This window comes from Mus musculus, chromosome 7 (assembly GCF_000001635.26).
Source record: "Mus musculus strain C57BL/6J chromosome 7, GRCm38.p6 C57BL/6J".
NCBI classification, from domain to species: Eukaryota; Metazoa; Chordata; class Mammalia; order Rodentia; family Muridae; genus Mus; species Mus musculus.
The window spans coordinates 80933162-80947959 of NC_000073.6; the positions used below are offsets into that span (position 1 = coordinate 80933162).

The 14798-nt window shown below is 44.0% G+C and overlaps 1 protein-coding gene across 1 annotated transcript in view; it reads right to left on the reverse strand.

Annotated features, from left to right (window-relative positions):
- Sec11a (SEC11 homolog A, signal peptidase complex subunit) overlaps positions 1 to 14389 on the reverse strand; it is a 32172-nt gene extending 17783 nt beyond the window's left edge. Inside the window, exons 1-2 of the mRNA NM_019951.1 lie at positions 14241 to 14389; positions 1866 to 1975 (exon numbers count right to left, since the gene is read on the reverse strand). Coding sequence (NP_064335.1) covers positions 1866 to 1975; positions 14241 to 14291 — 161 coding nt within the window. The 5' untranslated portion in view covers positions 14292 to 14389. The remainder of the gene's footprint in view (positions 1 to 1865; positions 1976 to 14240) is intronic.
- Between the last annotated feature and the right edge of the window lie 409 nt (positions 14390 to 14798).

Genomic DNA, 14798 nt, shown 5'->3' on the forward strand with positions numbered 1-14798 from the left:
TCAGGGATGATGGTACATAGGCAGGAAGATTGAAGATCAATCCACATTCAAGGTCAATATGGTCTACACAGTGAGTTCCAGGCTAGCCAGAGATACACAGCAAGACCCTGCCTCAAATACTGAGACATTCTCTCAAAAACCAGAAGTACTGACTTAATTTTGGTGAGGATTAGTCAGCAGTAGAGCATCCGCCTAGCACACGGGAGGTCCCTAGGTTCTACCTTTAAACATCCGTTCAGAGTGTTGCCTTATTTAATCTGGTCCTAAGGCTTCAATCGTCAAGTAGAGCGTGTGCTGCCTTCTAGCACTAAAGGAAAACACCACACCACTGGGAGGAAGTGCAGGCTGATGGAGTTCCTTTGCGGAGACTTCTGGGGCTATTTCAGACTTAGTCCTCTCTAGCAGAGTGTTGAAGGACAGTTATCAGGAGCTGACTGAGACTGCTGGAATAAATGGGAAATTAGAGGACGTGATTTAAAAATCTGATAGCTTATATGGTTCATATACACCTATAATCTCAGCACTTAGAAGTCTAAGGCAGAGGACCATGAATTCAATGCCAACACAGGCAAGACTATGAAAGAGAGAGAGAGAGAGAGAGAGAGAGAGTATATGTGTGTGTGTATATATATATATATATGTATATATATAAAAAATTCTAATATTCTTAGCATAAAAAACTAGAGAATGAAGCCTTGTGAAAGAGGCAACTTATGGTGGTGCCTTTGAAAGTATGTGCTTGCTTACCAGAGACATACCAAGTTCTGTACCTCAAAAACGACTGCTTTCTGCTTATCAGTTATACCTCAATAAAGTTCTGAAGAAGATATCTCAACTCTAGATAAGGGGACAATTCTATTTCCTTCATATTTGTACTGTACTCGCTCCAGGAAGGACTTGAGAGGTTACAAAATGAAACCCCAAATAAGACAGAACTATGATGATTCAATTAAATAACCACATACTAATGTCCCAAAAATTAGTTGCTAAATTAGGTTTTAAAATTTGTAAGATTTATCAGTACAAAGATAGAAATGGAAACAAGGTAGGGAAAAACTTCAGCATTATCACCTAAAAGACTGGATTATTAACCTCAAAATTCCTGGAGTCTAGTTTAGAAATGATATTTAAAGGTCAACAGACAATATGAAATGACTTAGTGATGTTCCAGCACTGAGAACATGATGCTGGAGAACTCTGTTGTGGAGACGCTGTACAGCCCAGTGTGCTAAGTTCTAGGCCTGATATACCAAACACAGGAATGCTAAAGACAGAGGAATCCGAGGGAAACCAAGGACACTGAATAAAGGACACTCTCTTAAGGGATGAGCCAAAAATGAAGTTCAAATCAAAGTGTTTAGGGTTCTCATGAGACTGGCCTTGAACTCCTGTCTCCTGCCTCTGATTGCCGAGTGCTGAGATCATAGGCATGAGACGCCACATCCAGCACAGAAGAACCTATGGGGTACTGGGGTTGGGAGAGGTAACCGGAGAATTAGGTCAGGAGCTGAGGACACAACTGCTCTTACAGAGGACCTGAGTTTGATATGCATGTTGGACAGCTCATAACCACTTGTTCATTTTCTGGACTCCATGGGTACTTACATTTACACACAAACACACTGACACACGCACACATGCATATAATTAAACACAATTGTTTTTAAAGAAAAGGATCCGGGTCCTTGGGGAATGGGAACACCTCCCATGATAGTTCTCAAAATTGAGTAGCAACTGACTTCCTTTCAGGCGCTCTCCTAGGTAACAATTTCTAAGGAGCTGGTACACAACTATTTACTTAATACCTCTACTTTTCTACCAAGTAATCCCATGCAATTCTGTGTTCTGAAAAGGAATCGTGTTACCTGAGCACCACTACAATTGGACTCTCACTTCCGGTTATCACCATCAGCCCCTTCCAGATCATTAGTGCCGAGGAGACAATCATTCCAAAATTTAGGACTTGGTAGTACAGCTGCAAGAACAAAGAGAAGAAATCAGATCCACCACTATCCTCACCCAGGGAAGGAAATGATAGTAGCTACCATTAACTTAAAAGTTCAAGTAGTCAAGATGGGGATGCAGCTCAGTTGGTGCAATATTTGCCTAGCAGGTGCAAGCCCAGGGTTCAAACCTCAGCACTACATAAAGCCAGGCGTGGAGACTCATGACTAGATGTTGGAAGCCGCGCCCACATTCGCCGTTACAAGATGGCGCTGACAGCTGTGTTCTAAGTGGTAAACAAATAATCTGCGCATGTGCCGAGGGTGGTTCTCCACTCCATGTGCTCTGCCTTCCCCGTGACGTCAACTCGGCCGATGGGCTGCAGCCAATCAGGGAGTGACACGTCCTAGGCGAAGGATAATTCTCCTTAATAGGGACGGGGTTTCGTTTTCTCTCTCTCTTGCTTCTTACTCTCTTGCTTCTTACACTCTGGCTCCTGAAGATGTAAGCAATAAAGTTTTGCCGCAGAAGATACTGGTCTGTTGTGTTCTTCCTGGCCGGGCGTGAGAACGCGTTAATAACAACTAGATCCTAGACTGCAGGAGGTAACGTCAGGGGAAGGGCAAACAGACCATCATCATCAGGAAGCTTACAGAGGTCCAGGCCTACCTTAGCACTTAGGAGAAAGGCATGGGGATTTCTGAGTTCGAGGATAGCCTGAACTACAAAGAGAGTACCAGGACACAAAGGGCTACACAGAGAAACCCTGTGTCGAAAAAAATCAAGAGAAAATAATTCCTAACAAGGAAAATGTAAGGTTTCAGGCTGCAGAAATGGCTCAGTGGTTAAGAGCACTAGCTGCTCTTCCAAGGACAAGGGTTCACTTCCTAGCACCACATGGCACTTTAAAAGCATCTGTAACTCCAGATATGGGTATCAGCTGGCCTCTGCAGACCATCTGTGGGCACCAAGCACACAATGATATATGTACATTTATACATACATACATACATGCAGGCAAAACACTTATATACAAAAATAAAGTTTTTATAAAAAGAAAAAACTTTAAAAGAATGAAGACTTATGTCTCTGTAAGAAGTCACTCTCCCATTTACATCAGTCCTGCCCTTCCCTTAGACACATGGCACCACACTGACACAAGCAGCTTACTCTGAGATTCAGTTAATCAGCATCATCTTCATTTTTAGGAGAGTGTTAAAATTTCTTTTCCTGATTGTGATGAAATGACAAAAGCAACTTAAAGTATAAAAGAGAAGGCTTATTGGAGCTCACAGTTCACACAGACAGTCCTGCTCTGTGGGGACTCAAAATAGCAGGAGCCTGAAGTAGCTGCTTATATTCCATCCACAGCCAGGAAACAGAGAGGCAGAAAGAATGCTTGCAAATATTCAGCTAACTTTCTCCACTTTGTGTAGTATATGATCCTCTGGCTAGGGATGGTCCCACCCATAAAGAACAAGTTTGTTTCCATATCAACTAACTTGGTCAAGATAATCCCCCACAGACATACCCTCAGGTCAGTCTAGATTGGGTCAGGCTGACAAGCAACACTAACCAGCACATACAGAAAGGTTAAAGTCCCTTGAAGTGTGGTTGTGTAGCTGCTAGTTCCTTAAGAAAGACTAGTGAGTTAGTCTTGGGGCACAATGTAGACAGGAGCACACTATGCTAAACAAACATCCTGTCTGAGCAAAGTGTCAGACGGTCTTACTCTTTCATTCCTTTTTTCTTTCCTGTCAAGAGATTTTACTCAAAAGTCAAACACATAGCTTCTACTTCCTGCTGCTTTCCCTACACGTGAATGCTTATGAACGTAAATTATCAACAACAGCAGCAAAAGCCATTTTTATCTGTCTAGTATTGGCAGAAAGAAGTTACCCAACCTCATTCCATCTGGCCACATCAAGCTATTAGGAAGAAACGGTGACATGTGTACAAGAACAACCACAGAATTGAATTCCCCTTTCTAAGAAATGAGCAGACCAGAATGTTCCTTGTCGTTCAAGGTCAAACTCTAAAAGAACGTTATTAAGCCCAATGGTACACTGACCGTTCCACACACCTTGTCATCCCTGCCCTGGGAAGCTGAAGGGAGAGATAACTAGTGGAAGGGTTACTCTGGGCTGCATGAGACTATGAATATATACTATGAGTGTGTGTGTGTGTGTGTGTGTGTGTGTGTGTGTGTGTGTGTGTATGAGAGATGAGAGAGAGAAAGAGAGAGAGAGAGAGAGAGAGAAGAATAATTAACTTTTAAGCTCCTTTCAGCTAGGAAGGTAGAGCATGGCTGTAACCTTAGCACTTGGGAGACTGAAGCAGGAAGAATGCCAATTCCAGGTCAGCCTGGACTGTACAGTGTCTCAAAAATAGCTGAGGGCTGGGCTCAGTTGGGAAAGTACTTGCCTAGTATGCACAAAGCCCTGGGTTAGACTACAGCTGTGCATCAATTGGGTATGATAAGGCACAGCCAGCACTGGGGAGATGGAGGCAGGAGGATCAGAAGTTCAAATCCATCCCCACTGAGGAATCTTCCTCAGTGGCTCTTCCACCTTATTCTTTGAGGCAATGTCTCCCAATCACATCCCCAGCTCACTGACATGGCTACTCATACTCTCAAGCTGTTCAGGGGATCTCCTTAGCGCTCCACCTCAGACGCTGGAACTACAAGCCCACGGCTACATTCACCCAGCATTCAGCATTTTGTGGGTACTGGGAATCCTGGATCTGGCCCTGCTGTTTGCCTAGCATGCACTGTAACCTACCAACCATTTCACCTGAAAGTATTTAAACCTGAATGAAAATAAAAATACAACACAAAAACGTGTAGACTATGCCTACAAAAGTAATGCATAGAGAGGCTCTTGTAAGTGTAAAGGCTGATGTTGTTAAGACGTCGTCGTCATGGTCTGCAGCACTTGGAAGGTACAGCACCAGCTGTCTGCCACCCGCTTTTGTGAAGCTGGAGTAATGTTTAATATCCTCCAGGGAGTTACAAGTACTGAATCAGTAACCCATACATTCTGTGGCTAGAATTCATCCACGTAGTGCACATATATACTGTTCATGCAAAACATTCATACAAACAAAACAAAATAGGTTTTTAAAAAATCCAAAGTAAGAGATGGCCTAGTGGGTAGTTAAGCAACTTTGAAAAATCAGATTGATGTCATCAGTGCTCAGACATGGATCAAGTCCTGACCAACATCCTTGAGTCCCTAAGAAATCTCAAACAAGGCCAAACACATGGGATCATGTCTACAATCCTAGCACTTGGGGAATGGAGGCCGAAGAATCACCAAGAATTCCCCAAGAATCACCAGTCCTGCTCTTTATAGAGAATTCCAAGCTTGCCCAGTTAGAGAGACACAGAGAATATTCACATTTATAGCCATCCTATAATAAACCCATCAAGTTTGTTGAATAATCAAAGTTCTCAGATGGTGTGCTGGTTTGAATATACTTGACCCATAGAGAGTAGCACTGTTAGGAGGTGTGACCTTGGAAGAAGTTTGCTGTGGTGCGAATGGGCTTTGGAGGTCTCCTCCTACGCTCAGGCTCCACCCTGTGCAGTGCACAAGAGAGCTTCTTCTTAGCTGCCTGAGGATGCCAGTCTTTTGGCTGCTTTTGGATCAAAATGTAGAACTCTTGGCTTCTCTAGCTAGCACCATGGCTGCTTGAATGCTGCCATACTTCCTGCCTTAATGATAATGAACTGAACCTCTGAACCTGTCAGCCAACCCCAAGTCATTGTCATTTATAAGAGTTGCCTTGATCATGGTGTCTTTTCACAGCAATGAAACTCAAATTAAGACAGCTGGTATAGGGTTGGTGAGATGGCTCAGCAGGTAAGAGTATTGACTGCTCTTCTGAAGGTCCTGAGTTCAAATCCCAGAAACCACATGGTGGCTCACAACCACCTGTAATGAGATCTGATCCCCTCTTCTGATGTGTCTGAAGACAACAACAGTTGTGTTTATTTATAATAATAAATAAATCTTAGCACCTGAGCAAGCGGGGCCAACTGGAACAAGCGGGGTTGACCTGAGCAAGCAGAGGACCTAAATTCAATTCCCAACAACCACATGAAAGCTCACAACCATTTGTACAGCTACAGTGTACTCAAGATACATAAAATAAATAAATCTTAAAAAAAAAAAGACAGCTGGTATACTGTTTTTAAAATGAGATTCTGTCTTTAAAAGAGTGTGGGTTGGGGGTACAGAATCCCAGAATAGAAGGTTATATATCTATTGCTGAACACACCATTAACTTTGGACCATGTAAGCTTCCAGAGGGGAAATTAACCAAGAGTCCTATCCAGTTACCATACCCTGTACCAGAATAATGACCACCATAGTATAGTAACAGTTACAATACCCCTGAGCCACAGCAGTGACCACCACAGCACAGTAACAGTTACAATACCCATGAAACATAACAGTGACCACCGTGGGATAGTAAGAGTTAGAATGAAGCACACATACATTAGTGGTAACCAACAGCTCTCTAATTGGACTTATGACCTACTCAACAAGAGGGAAGTCACAACTGCTACTGGAAACCTTGCCAACTACCCAGGGTTTATGAAGTCATGCATCTTAGAGAACCTACAACCACCACTTGACTAAAAAAGCCTAATCTCCAACTATTTCTAAGTATTTGTCTTCATATCCAGAGCTAAGCGTAGTCCTCATCCCTCACTTCTCTTTGTAATACACAGGGACCTTTACAGAAAACTCTAACTGATCACAATGCAGAGCTGTGGAGCCCAGGCCCAACAGACAGCTACAGCTACATCCCAACTTCTCACCTGAGGATCAAGGATCACTGTGACACAGGGGAGAGAAGATAAGAGCCAGAGGACCAGGAAGTCTGCTGTAAGATTGTGTCAGAATCTACACCTATGAAGCCTCACTCGCTTGACTGCCTGAGCATGAGGTGAACAATACAGATGCTAACGTGAACGGGGTAAAGCTCAAGAGGCCCAAACCATAGACAAAGAACTACAGGCAACTAAGGAAAGCTGACAGTGGGAAAATAATCTTCCCCAGGACCCAGGACAAGAGTATACCAACTGGTTATCCGATACTAAATGTTCAGCCCTTGTCTTAGGGTTTTATTGCTATAAAGAGACACCATGGAGCTGGCGAGATGGCTCAGTGGGTAAGAGCACTGACTGCTCTTTGGAAGGTCTTAAGTTCAAATCCCAGCAACCACACGGTGGTTCACAACCACCTGTAATAAGATCTGATGCCCTCTTCTGGAGTGTCTAAAGACAGCCACAGTGTACTTATGTATAATAATAAATAAATCTTTGGGCCAGAGTGAGCGAGGCCCTAAGGCCTGGAATGAGCAGAGGTCCTCAAAAAAGAGAGAGAGAGAGAGAGAGAGAGAGAGAGAGAGACACCATGACCACAGCAGCAACTTTTAAAAAGGAAAATATTTCATTAGAGCTGGCTTACAGTTTCAAAGGTTTAGTCCCTTATCCTCATGGCAGTGTGCAGGCAGACAAGATGCTAGAGGAGCTGAGCGCTCTACACCTTGATCCACATGCAGCAGGAGGTCTGTACATCCCACTGGGTATAGCTTGGGATTAGGAGACCTCAAAGTCCACTACCACAGTGACATACTTCCAACAAGGCCACATCTCTTCTTAGTGCCACTCCCTATGAACCAAGCATTCAAACATGAGTCTATGGGGGCAGTACCTATTCAAACCACCACAGCCCTAAAATTATACTAATATAAGCAACATTACATAGACTGAGCAGTTTGTATTTATGCATTAGAAACACACACACACAATTAAATAAAGAGGCCTTGAATTTGAAAGAAGCAAAGAGGGATGCATGAAAGGGTTTGCAGGGAGAAAAGGTAAGAAATTATATAATATGCAATTACATACAAATCTCAAAATTATATATAACCTCAAAAAGTAAAAATAAAAAATAAAGGGGAGTTATATTTATAAATCAAGCTTAATACTGTGTTAACTTTTGATGTGTTGTTCTGTGCTGCATGTATGTGTCTGTGTGTCTGTGTGGTGTAGCAGGTGTGCAGATGCACTCACCCACATGGGCATGTGCAGAGGCCAGGCGTCAATGCTGGGAGTCTTCTTCAATTGCTCTTTGCCTTAATTTTTGAGACCATCTATCACTGAACTTAAGAGTCTGTCATTTCAGTTCAAAGCCTGGCCAGCAGGCCCCTTGGGGATCCACCTGAGTTAGCCCCTCCTCCCCCATCTTAGGGTTTCTATTGCTGTATAGAGACACCATGACCATAGAAACTGTTATAAAGGAAAACATTTAATTGGGGGCTGGCTTACTGTTTCAGAGGTTTAATCCCTTTTTTTTCTCTTTTTTTAAAGATTTATTTATTTATTTTATGTATATGAGTACACTGTAGTTGTCTTCAGACACACCAGAAGAGGGTGTCAGATCCCATTGCAGATGGTTGTGAGCCATCATTTGGTTGCTGGGAATTGAACTCAGGACCTTTGGAAGAGCAGTCAGTGCTCTTAACCACTGAGTCAACTCTCCAGCCCCAGAGGTTTAATCCTTTATCATCATGGTGGGAAGCATCGTAGTGTGCAGGGAGACATGGTGCTAGAGAAGGGACTGAAAGGTCTACATATTGGTCCAAAGGCAGCAGAAGGGCTGTGTACCACACTCGGTGTAGCTTGAGCATAGGAGACTTCAAAACCCACCCCCACAGTGACACATTCATCCAACAAGGCCACACCTCCTAATAGTGCCACTCCCTATGGGTCAAACCTCAAACACATGAGTCTATGGGGGCCATTCCTATTTGAACCACCACACTCACTAAGGCTGAGTTTATTGTTACACGTTGCCACACCCAGCTTGTTTTTACATAGGTGTTGAGGATCCAAACTTTGGTACTCATGCTTGTACAGTCATCTCTCTAGCCTCAAGTTTATTTTATTTTTCAAAACCCAGTTTCTAGGTCTAATACTGACTGTTCTGGAACTTGTTTTGCAGACCAGGCTGGCCTTGAACTCAGAGATGCCTGCCTCTGCCTTCTGAGTCCTGGGATAAAAGGTGTGCTCCACCACCATTCCCAGCTCTAAGTTTCATATTTTTAAAAATGTCTAAATTTAGGTTTGGTTCTCAGCTTGGGGATAGGGATGAGGATAGAGACGGAGATAGGACACACAGGACAAAATAACAAAAAGTAACAAAAATGTTTAAATTTATAGCTCTTGTTTATAATCTTGGTATATAGGAGAGGCTAATGTAGGGAGATTGTATATTTGAGATTAGCCTGTATAACATAAGGAGACCAAACTATTAAAAGAATAGTAATAAAAATAAAATGTAAACCAACTGTAATGGCTTAATCTTGTGATCCCAGCCATTGAGAGGTTCTGAAAGGAAAGTCAACATAAACTTGAGGCCAGTCTGAGCTACCTAGAGTTGCAGACTAATCCAGGCTACAGAGTGAGCCTATGTCTCAAAATAAATAAAAAATAAAAAATAAAGCAAAATCCAACAAGAGTAATAACAACAAAACCCACTGGGACTAGGAAAGTGACTCAGTGGGTAAAGCAAGGTCCTGAACCCTAAGTTTAGCTTTCCAACTCACAGAAATGCTAGACATGGCAGTGTTTGCCTGTAACCCTAGTACTGAGAAAGCAGAGACAGAATAGATCCGGGCCTCATTGACCAGCCTTTCTAGACGAAAGGCAGATCTTCAGGTTCAGTGAAAAGATCTGTCTCAAAAAGCAAGGTAGTGCTGGGCGTGGTGGCGCACGCCTTTAATCCCAGCACTTGGGAGGCAGAGGCAGGCGGATTTCTAAGTTTGAGGCCAGCCTGGTCTACAGAGTGAGTTCCAGGACAGCCAGGGCTATACAGAGAAACCCTGTCTTGGGGTGGGGGGTGGGGGGGAAGCAAGGTGTTTTTGTCACAAGTGTAGCTACCACATCTGGTCAAAGAAGCTTCCCAGCAATTGAAGACCACCACAGAAAACCACAACTAGACACAATATAAAGACCCACACACAGTGGGAGCCCAGCACCAGCGACGCATCTGCAGCATAGCTCTGCATCTATGGCTCTGAGGACAGGACAGAAAAGGGTGCACAGACTGTAAGAGGTAGAGCCCCTGTCAGTCTCTCTTACAGACAGCGCCATAAACAGGACCAGAACAATGGACCTGTTAAGGCTGGGGGGGAGGGAGGGAGTTCTGAAGGGTCCTACCCTTAGATAAAGAACTACAGGCGACTAATGACCTCTGGACAAAGAACTGCCCTCTCCCGTGGATGAGACCCTTATCAGTGTCCAATGTAGAGTGGCCAGCCTTTAAACCACATACACACCACTCAAAAGGCTATATTTATATTTATTTGTGCATATGCATGCATACACACGCACATATGTATGTTTGTAACAATAATACTCAAAGAAAACAAAGCTATTAATTTAAAAGTAGAAAAGACACGAAGGGTTTAAAGGAAGGTACCTGGGAGGGGCTGAGAAAAGGAAATGGAAGGTGAAAGTAATCGAATTCTGAATTACATAAAAACATATTAAAAACATAAAATAAATTAAAATTTAAGAAATTGTCCATAATTAAGTCTTTCTATCCAAGTGATTCTATATAGATTCATAATAGATCCACCCCAAATTTACCATTGTTTCTTAATACAGAAATATGTAACTGAGGTGCTACCAGCACAGATAAGTACTCTTGGTTTCAAAACTTGGAGAATAAAGTTAATATATTAAAGAAGTAAGGTGGAGAGCGACAGAAGACAACACCCCATGTTAACCCCTCACATATACAAAGAAAGAAAAAGAAAATTGGTTAGGGAGGGGAATAGGTGTGTAAATCAGGTGATGTGTGTGATTAACACGCTTGAAGTCCATGAATCAATTTCCAATGCAATCAAAAAAGAAATTAGTATATTATATTAATAACAAAATATTAATGTCCTAAATTCATCACATTCTATTTTATTAGTTCACTGTCACCTATGCTTTTTCTATTTTGTCTACAAATTAGAAATTATAGTTGTGTGCGGCTATCTTTTCTTAATCCCCCTTCTGACATGTTAATGACATAATATTAATCTTTTTTAGGACTTATCAACCTTTTTAGAAATAGATAAACTCTACAAATCTGAGATTCATAGATTAAGAAAAGCCCTAGCTGGGGCTAGAGGATGGCTCAATGGTTAAGAGGACTGGCTGTTTTCCAGAGGACCCAGGTTCAATTCCCAGCACCCACATGGCAGCTCAACAACTGTCTGCAACTCCAGTTCAGGGGATCTGACACCCTCACACAGACATTCATGGAGTCAAAACACCAATGCACATAAAATAAAAATAAATAAAACTTAAAACAACAAACAAACAAACAACAACAAAAACAAGCAGGGCTGGAGAGATGGCTCATCAGTGAAGAGCACTGACTGCTCTTCCAAAGTTCAAATCCCAGCAACTACATGGTGGATAACAACCATCCGTAATAAGATCTGATGCCCTCTTCTGAAGACAGCTACAGTGTACTTACATATAGTAAATAAATAAATCTTAAAAAAAAAGCAAAGCAAAGCCCCAGTTCAAAGGTGATCTTGGGGGGCGGGGAGCGTCTATGAAGAGACGGCTCAGAGAATGAAGGTGTAGGCCTGATTTCCAGGACCCACAGGAAAGGAAGTAGAGAGCCAAATCCCAGAAGTCATCCTTTAACCCTTTAATTCTGAACACAAACTCCAGCCCCCCAATCTCCACTTTCAAAGCGCGATTGGAGTTGTACCACCACGGGTTTCAGTTGTAGAATTTTTGTTTGGTGGTTTGATTGGTTGGTTGGTTGTTTTTTTTCTCCTTTAATTGCATGCCAGCTTTCAATTATGTTGCCCAGGTTGGCTCAGCCTTCCAAATGCTGGAATTATAGATGTGTACTATCGTGCTTGGTTCAAGAAAAGCTGTCTTTCAAAACGCCAGGGGCGAGCAACAGCATAGCTCAACTGGTGAAGGCGCTGTGCCAAGCCTGATGACCTGAGTTCAATCCCTGAGTCCCTGGCAGAAAGAGCTGATTCTGCCAAGTCAATCTCTAACTTCCACGCGTTCACCATGGCACACTCACACCCATACACACATATGCACACACAAAATAAATATACTCTAAAAGGGAGCTCAAGGACCAGCTACTCTGGGGTACTCAAAATGGCAGGAACAAGTGAGACCCTGCCTCAAGAAGGTGGTAGAAGAGAACCAACTACCACAAGTTGTCCATTGTCACATGCAGTCTGTAGCTCTGCATACCCATATTCACACACACTCAATAATAACAAAAAATAAGTAAAGGGCAGGAGACACAGCTTGGCAGTTGAGAGCACTTGCTCCTCTTGCAAAAGATCTAGCTTTGGTTTTCAGTGTCCACATGGCGGCTCACAACTGTGAGGCCAGCTCCACAGGGCCCAGTGCCGCCTTCTGGCCTCACCCGCAGCAGACACACACATGGTGAACATGCACACTTCTTAAAAGTAAAGAATTTTAAAAACAAGGGTTACAGGTATAATTTACTGGAAGAGCACATGCTTAGAAACTGAAAGACCAGGTTGGGGTTGGGGAGGTAGTTGGCTGCATATGCTTTTAAATTCTAGCACTCGGGAGGCAGAGACAGGCAGAGTGCCAGGCTGGCCTGGTCTACAGAATAAGTTCAAGAACAGGACGAGAAACCCTGTCTCAAAACAAACAAAGAACATGAAAGGCCCTGAGTATGATCACCAGCAATACACATACACAAAATTTCTGGGAATGGAATAAGAGAGGATGGTGTCACCAATATGCCTTCAATCCCAGTATTTGGGAGGCAGAGGCAGAGAGAGGCTGAGGCAGAGGCAGGTGGATCTCTGATTTCCAAACCAGCCTCATCTACATGTGAGGCCTTATCTAAAAAAAAAAAAAAAAAAAGGAGGAGAAGGAGGAGGAGGAGGAGGAGAAAGAAAGGAAGGAAGGAAGAAAAGGTCTTTCCAGATGGAGGATACATGTGCTCAGTGACAGATCACTTGCCTAGTGCTAGGAATGATTTTCAGCACATTTGAAAAACAATCAAACAAACTTAAAAAAGAAAATACGGTTATTTACCCTGACTCAAGATGCGAAGGCAGGAGTCCAGCTCAAAGCCAGCTTGGGCTACACGGTGAGTTCCAGGCAACAGGGCAGAGTCATACCAGCCAGTGATGCCATGTTGTGACATATATCTATAAATCTACCTCTCATGAGGCTGAGGCAGGAGGACTACATAGCAAGACTCTGTCTCGAAATAAAGTAATAAAAATAAGGTCTTTCAAAACTAGAAGCGCGGTTCTGGTAGCCTGTGATGAATGCAAGGCCCTGGTATTGATCCCCATCACCGAAATAGGAGTCCATACAGAAGACAGTTAAGTGACAGCTACTCCTTAAAGCTGTTCTGACTGGAATGTCTCACAATTTTGTATGTATGTCTAAGAAGAGACGGACCTACTTTTCTATGTAATAATTATAAACAGGGCAAAACAAAGTCCTGTTCCAAAATAAACCAAATCTTTAAATGAGACAATTCTTAATACCAAAATACGAGGGGGGTAGGGAGGCAGGGAAAAGGTCAATTGCTACCAGAACATTCGGTTCAGGAGACAAAAAGGTGACCGTGTTCTCAGTACCTTCTAACACATGAGCTAGAAGACAGCAAGACTGAAGGATAAAATCTGATTTAAGTTTCAAGATTTCTGTTCCACTGACATCTATCATCAAAGATTCAGTGGACTGTCACCTTTCTGCCAAGGAAACTGGCACACAAGTGGTATAACAGATTCAACTCCGAGCTTAGAGTGACCCTAGTTAAAATGGATGAAGCTCACTGAGGTCTAGCTGGGCTGAAAGGTGGCTACACAATGAAAGCAACACAACGGCTCCTGTGGGACCTGTAATGGCTTTCCCCAGAGCCCCACCAGAAACGGTTAAGTCTGCCGCTTTACAGTGTCCCAAACTCCCACTTACAAAGCGCCCTATAGTTTTCACTTACTCCCCTGCCTCCTCGGGGGGAAGGGATCGCAAAGGTTCTCTCCTTCCCTCTCGGTCCCCCGAATCTGGTGCTATGAATGGGGGCAAAGAGGTCTTGGCTACCTACAGTCTGCAAAGAAAGAAATGATCCATACAGGCAACCGACCCACGCAGGCCCTCAATCCCGCCCAGAGATCCGCGGGGCGCCCCGCAACGGCAAAGAGACCAGAGGAACCCTGGCAGAGAGAGAGAGGGCGGCCCGTCTCACCTGCCTCTTGTTCATCCGCCGCACATCGTCTAGAAAGTCTAGAGACAGCATGGTGAGATGGAGAGCGCGACAACTAGCAGCCAAGAGGGCGCGATAGAACCACCAAGAGGGACCGCTGCAACACGGGCCGGGCTCACCGTGGACAGAACCCCCTGATGCCTGCACTTCCGCTTCCGGGGCGGGAGCAGGCGAAGCTCCTCCCTTCTGAGCAGAGAATGGACAAAGAATGACTTGTGAGCCCCCTAGAACAGCCCAGGGCCTGGCCTTGTCAAAAAAGGACCGTAGCCTTCTCCGGCCGAGAACCGGCTGAAGGCTGCTTTCTGTGCTCAGCCCGCGCGGCGGCTCCCGAAGACAGTGACCCTAGGTTAGCTAAGCCCACAGCGTGCGGAAGGCGGGCCCTTGGACAGGCCTGGCCAATCGGAAGCCGAGTCTGCGCCAGCGCGAAGTCGGTGTCTTCCTGCGTGCTGCTGGGGCACGGGTGTGGCTCGGGACGTGGTGCCTTGCTGTTTGTTCTCAGGTGGAGCACGCTGCGGTTCGCTACCGGAAGCTGTGTGTGTC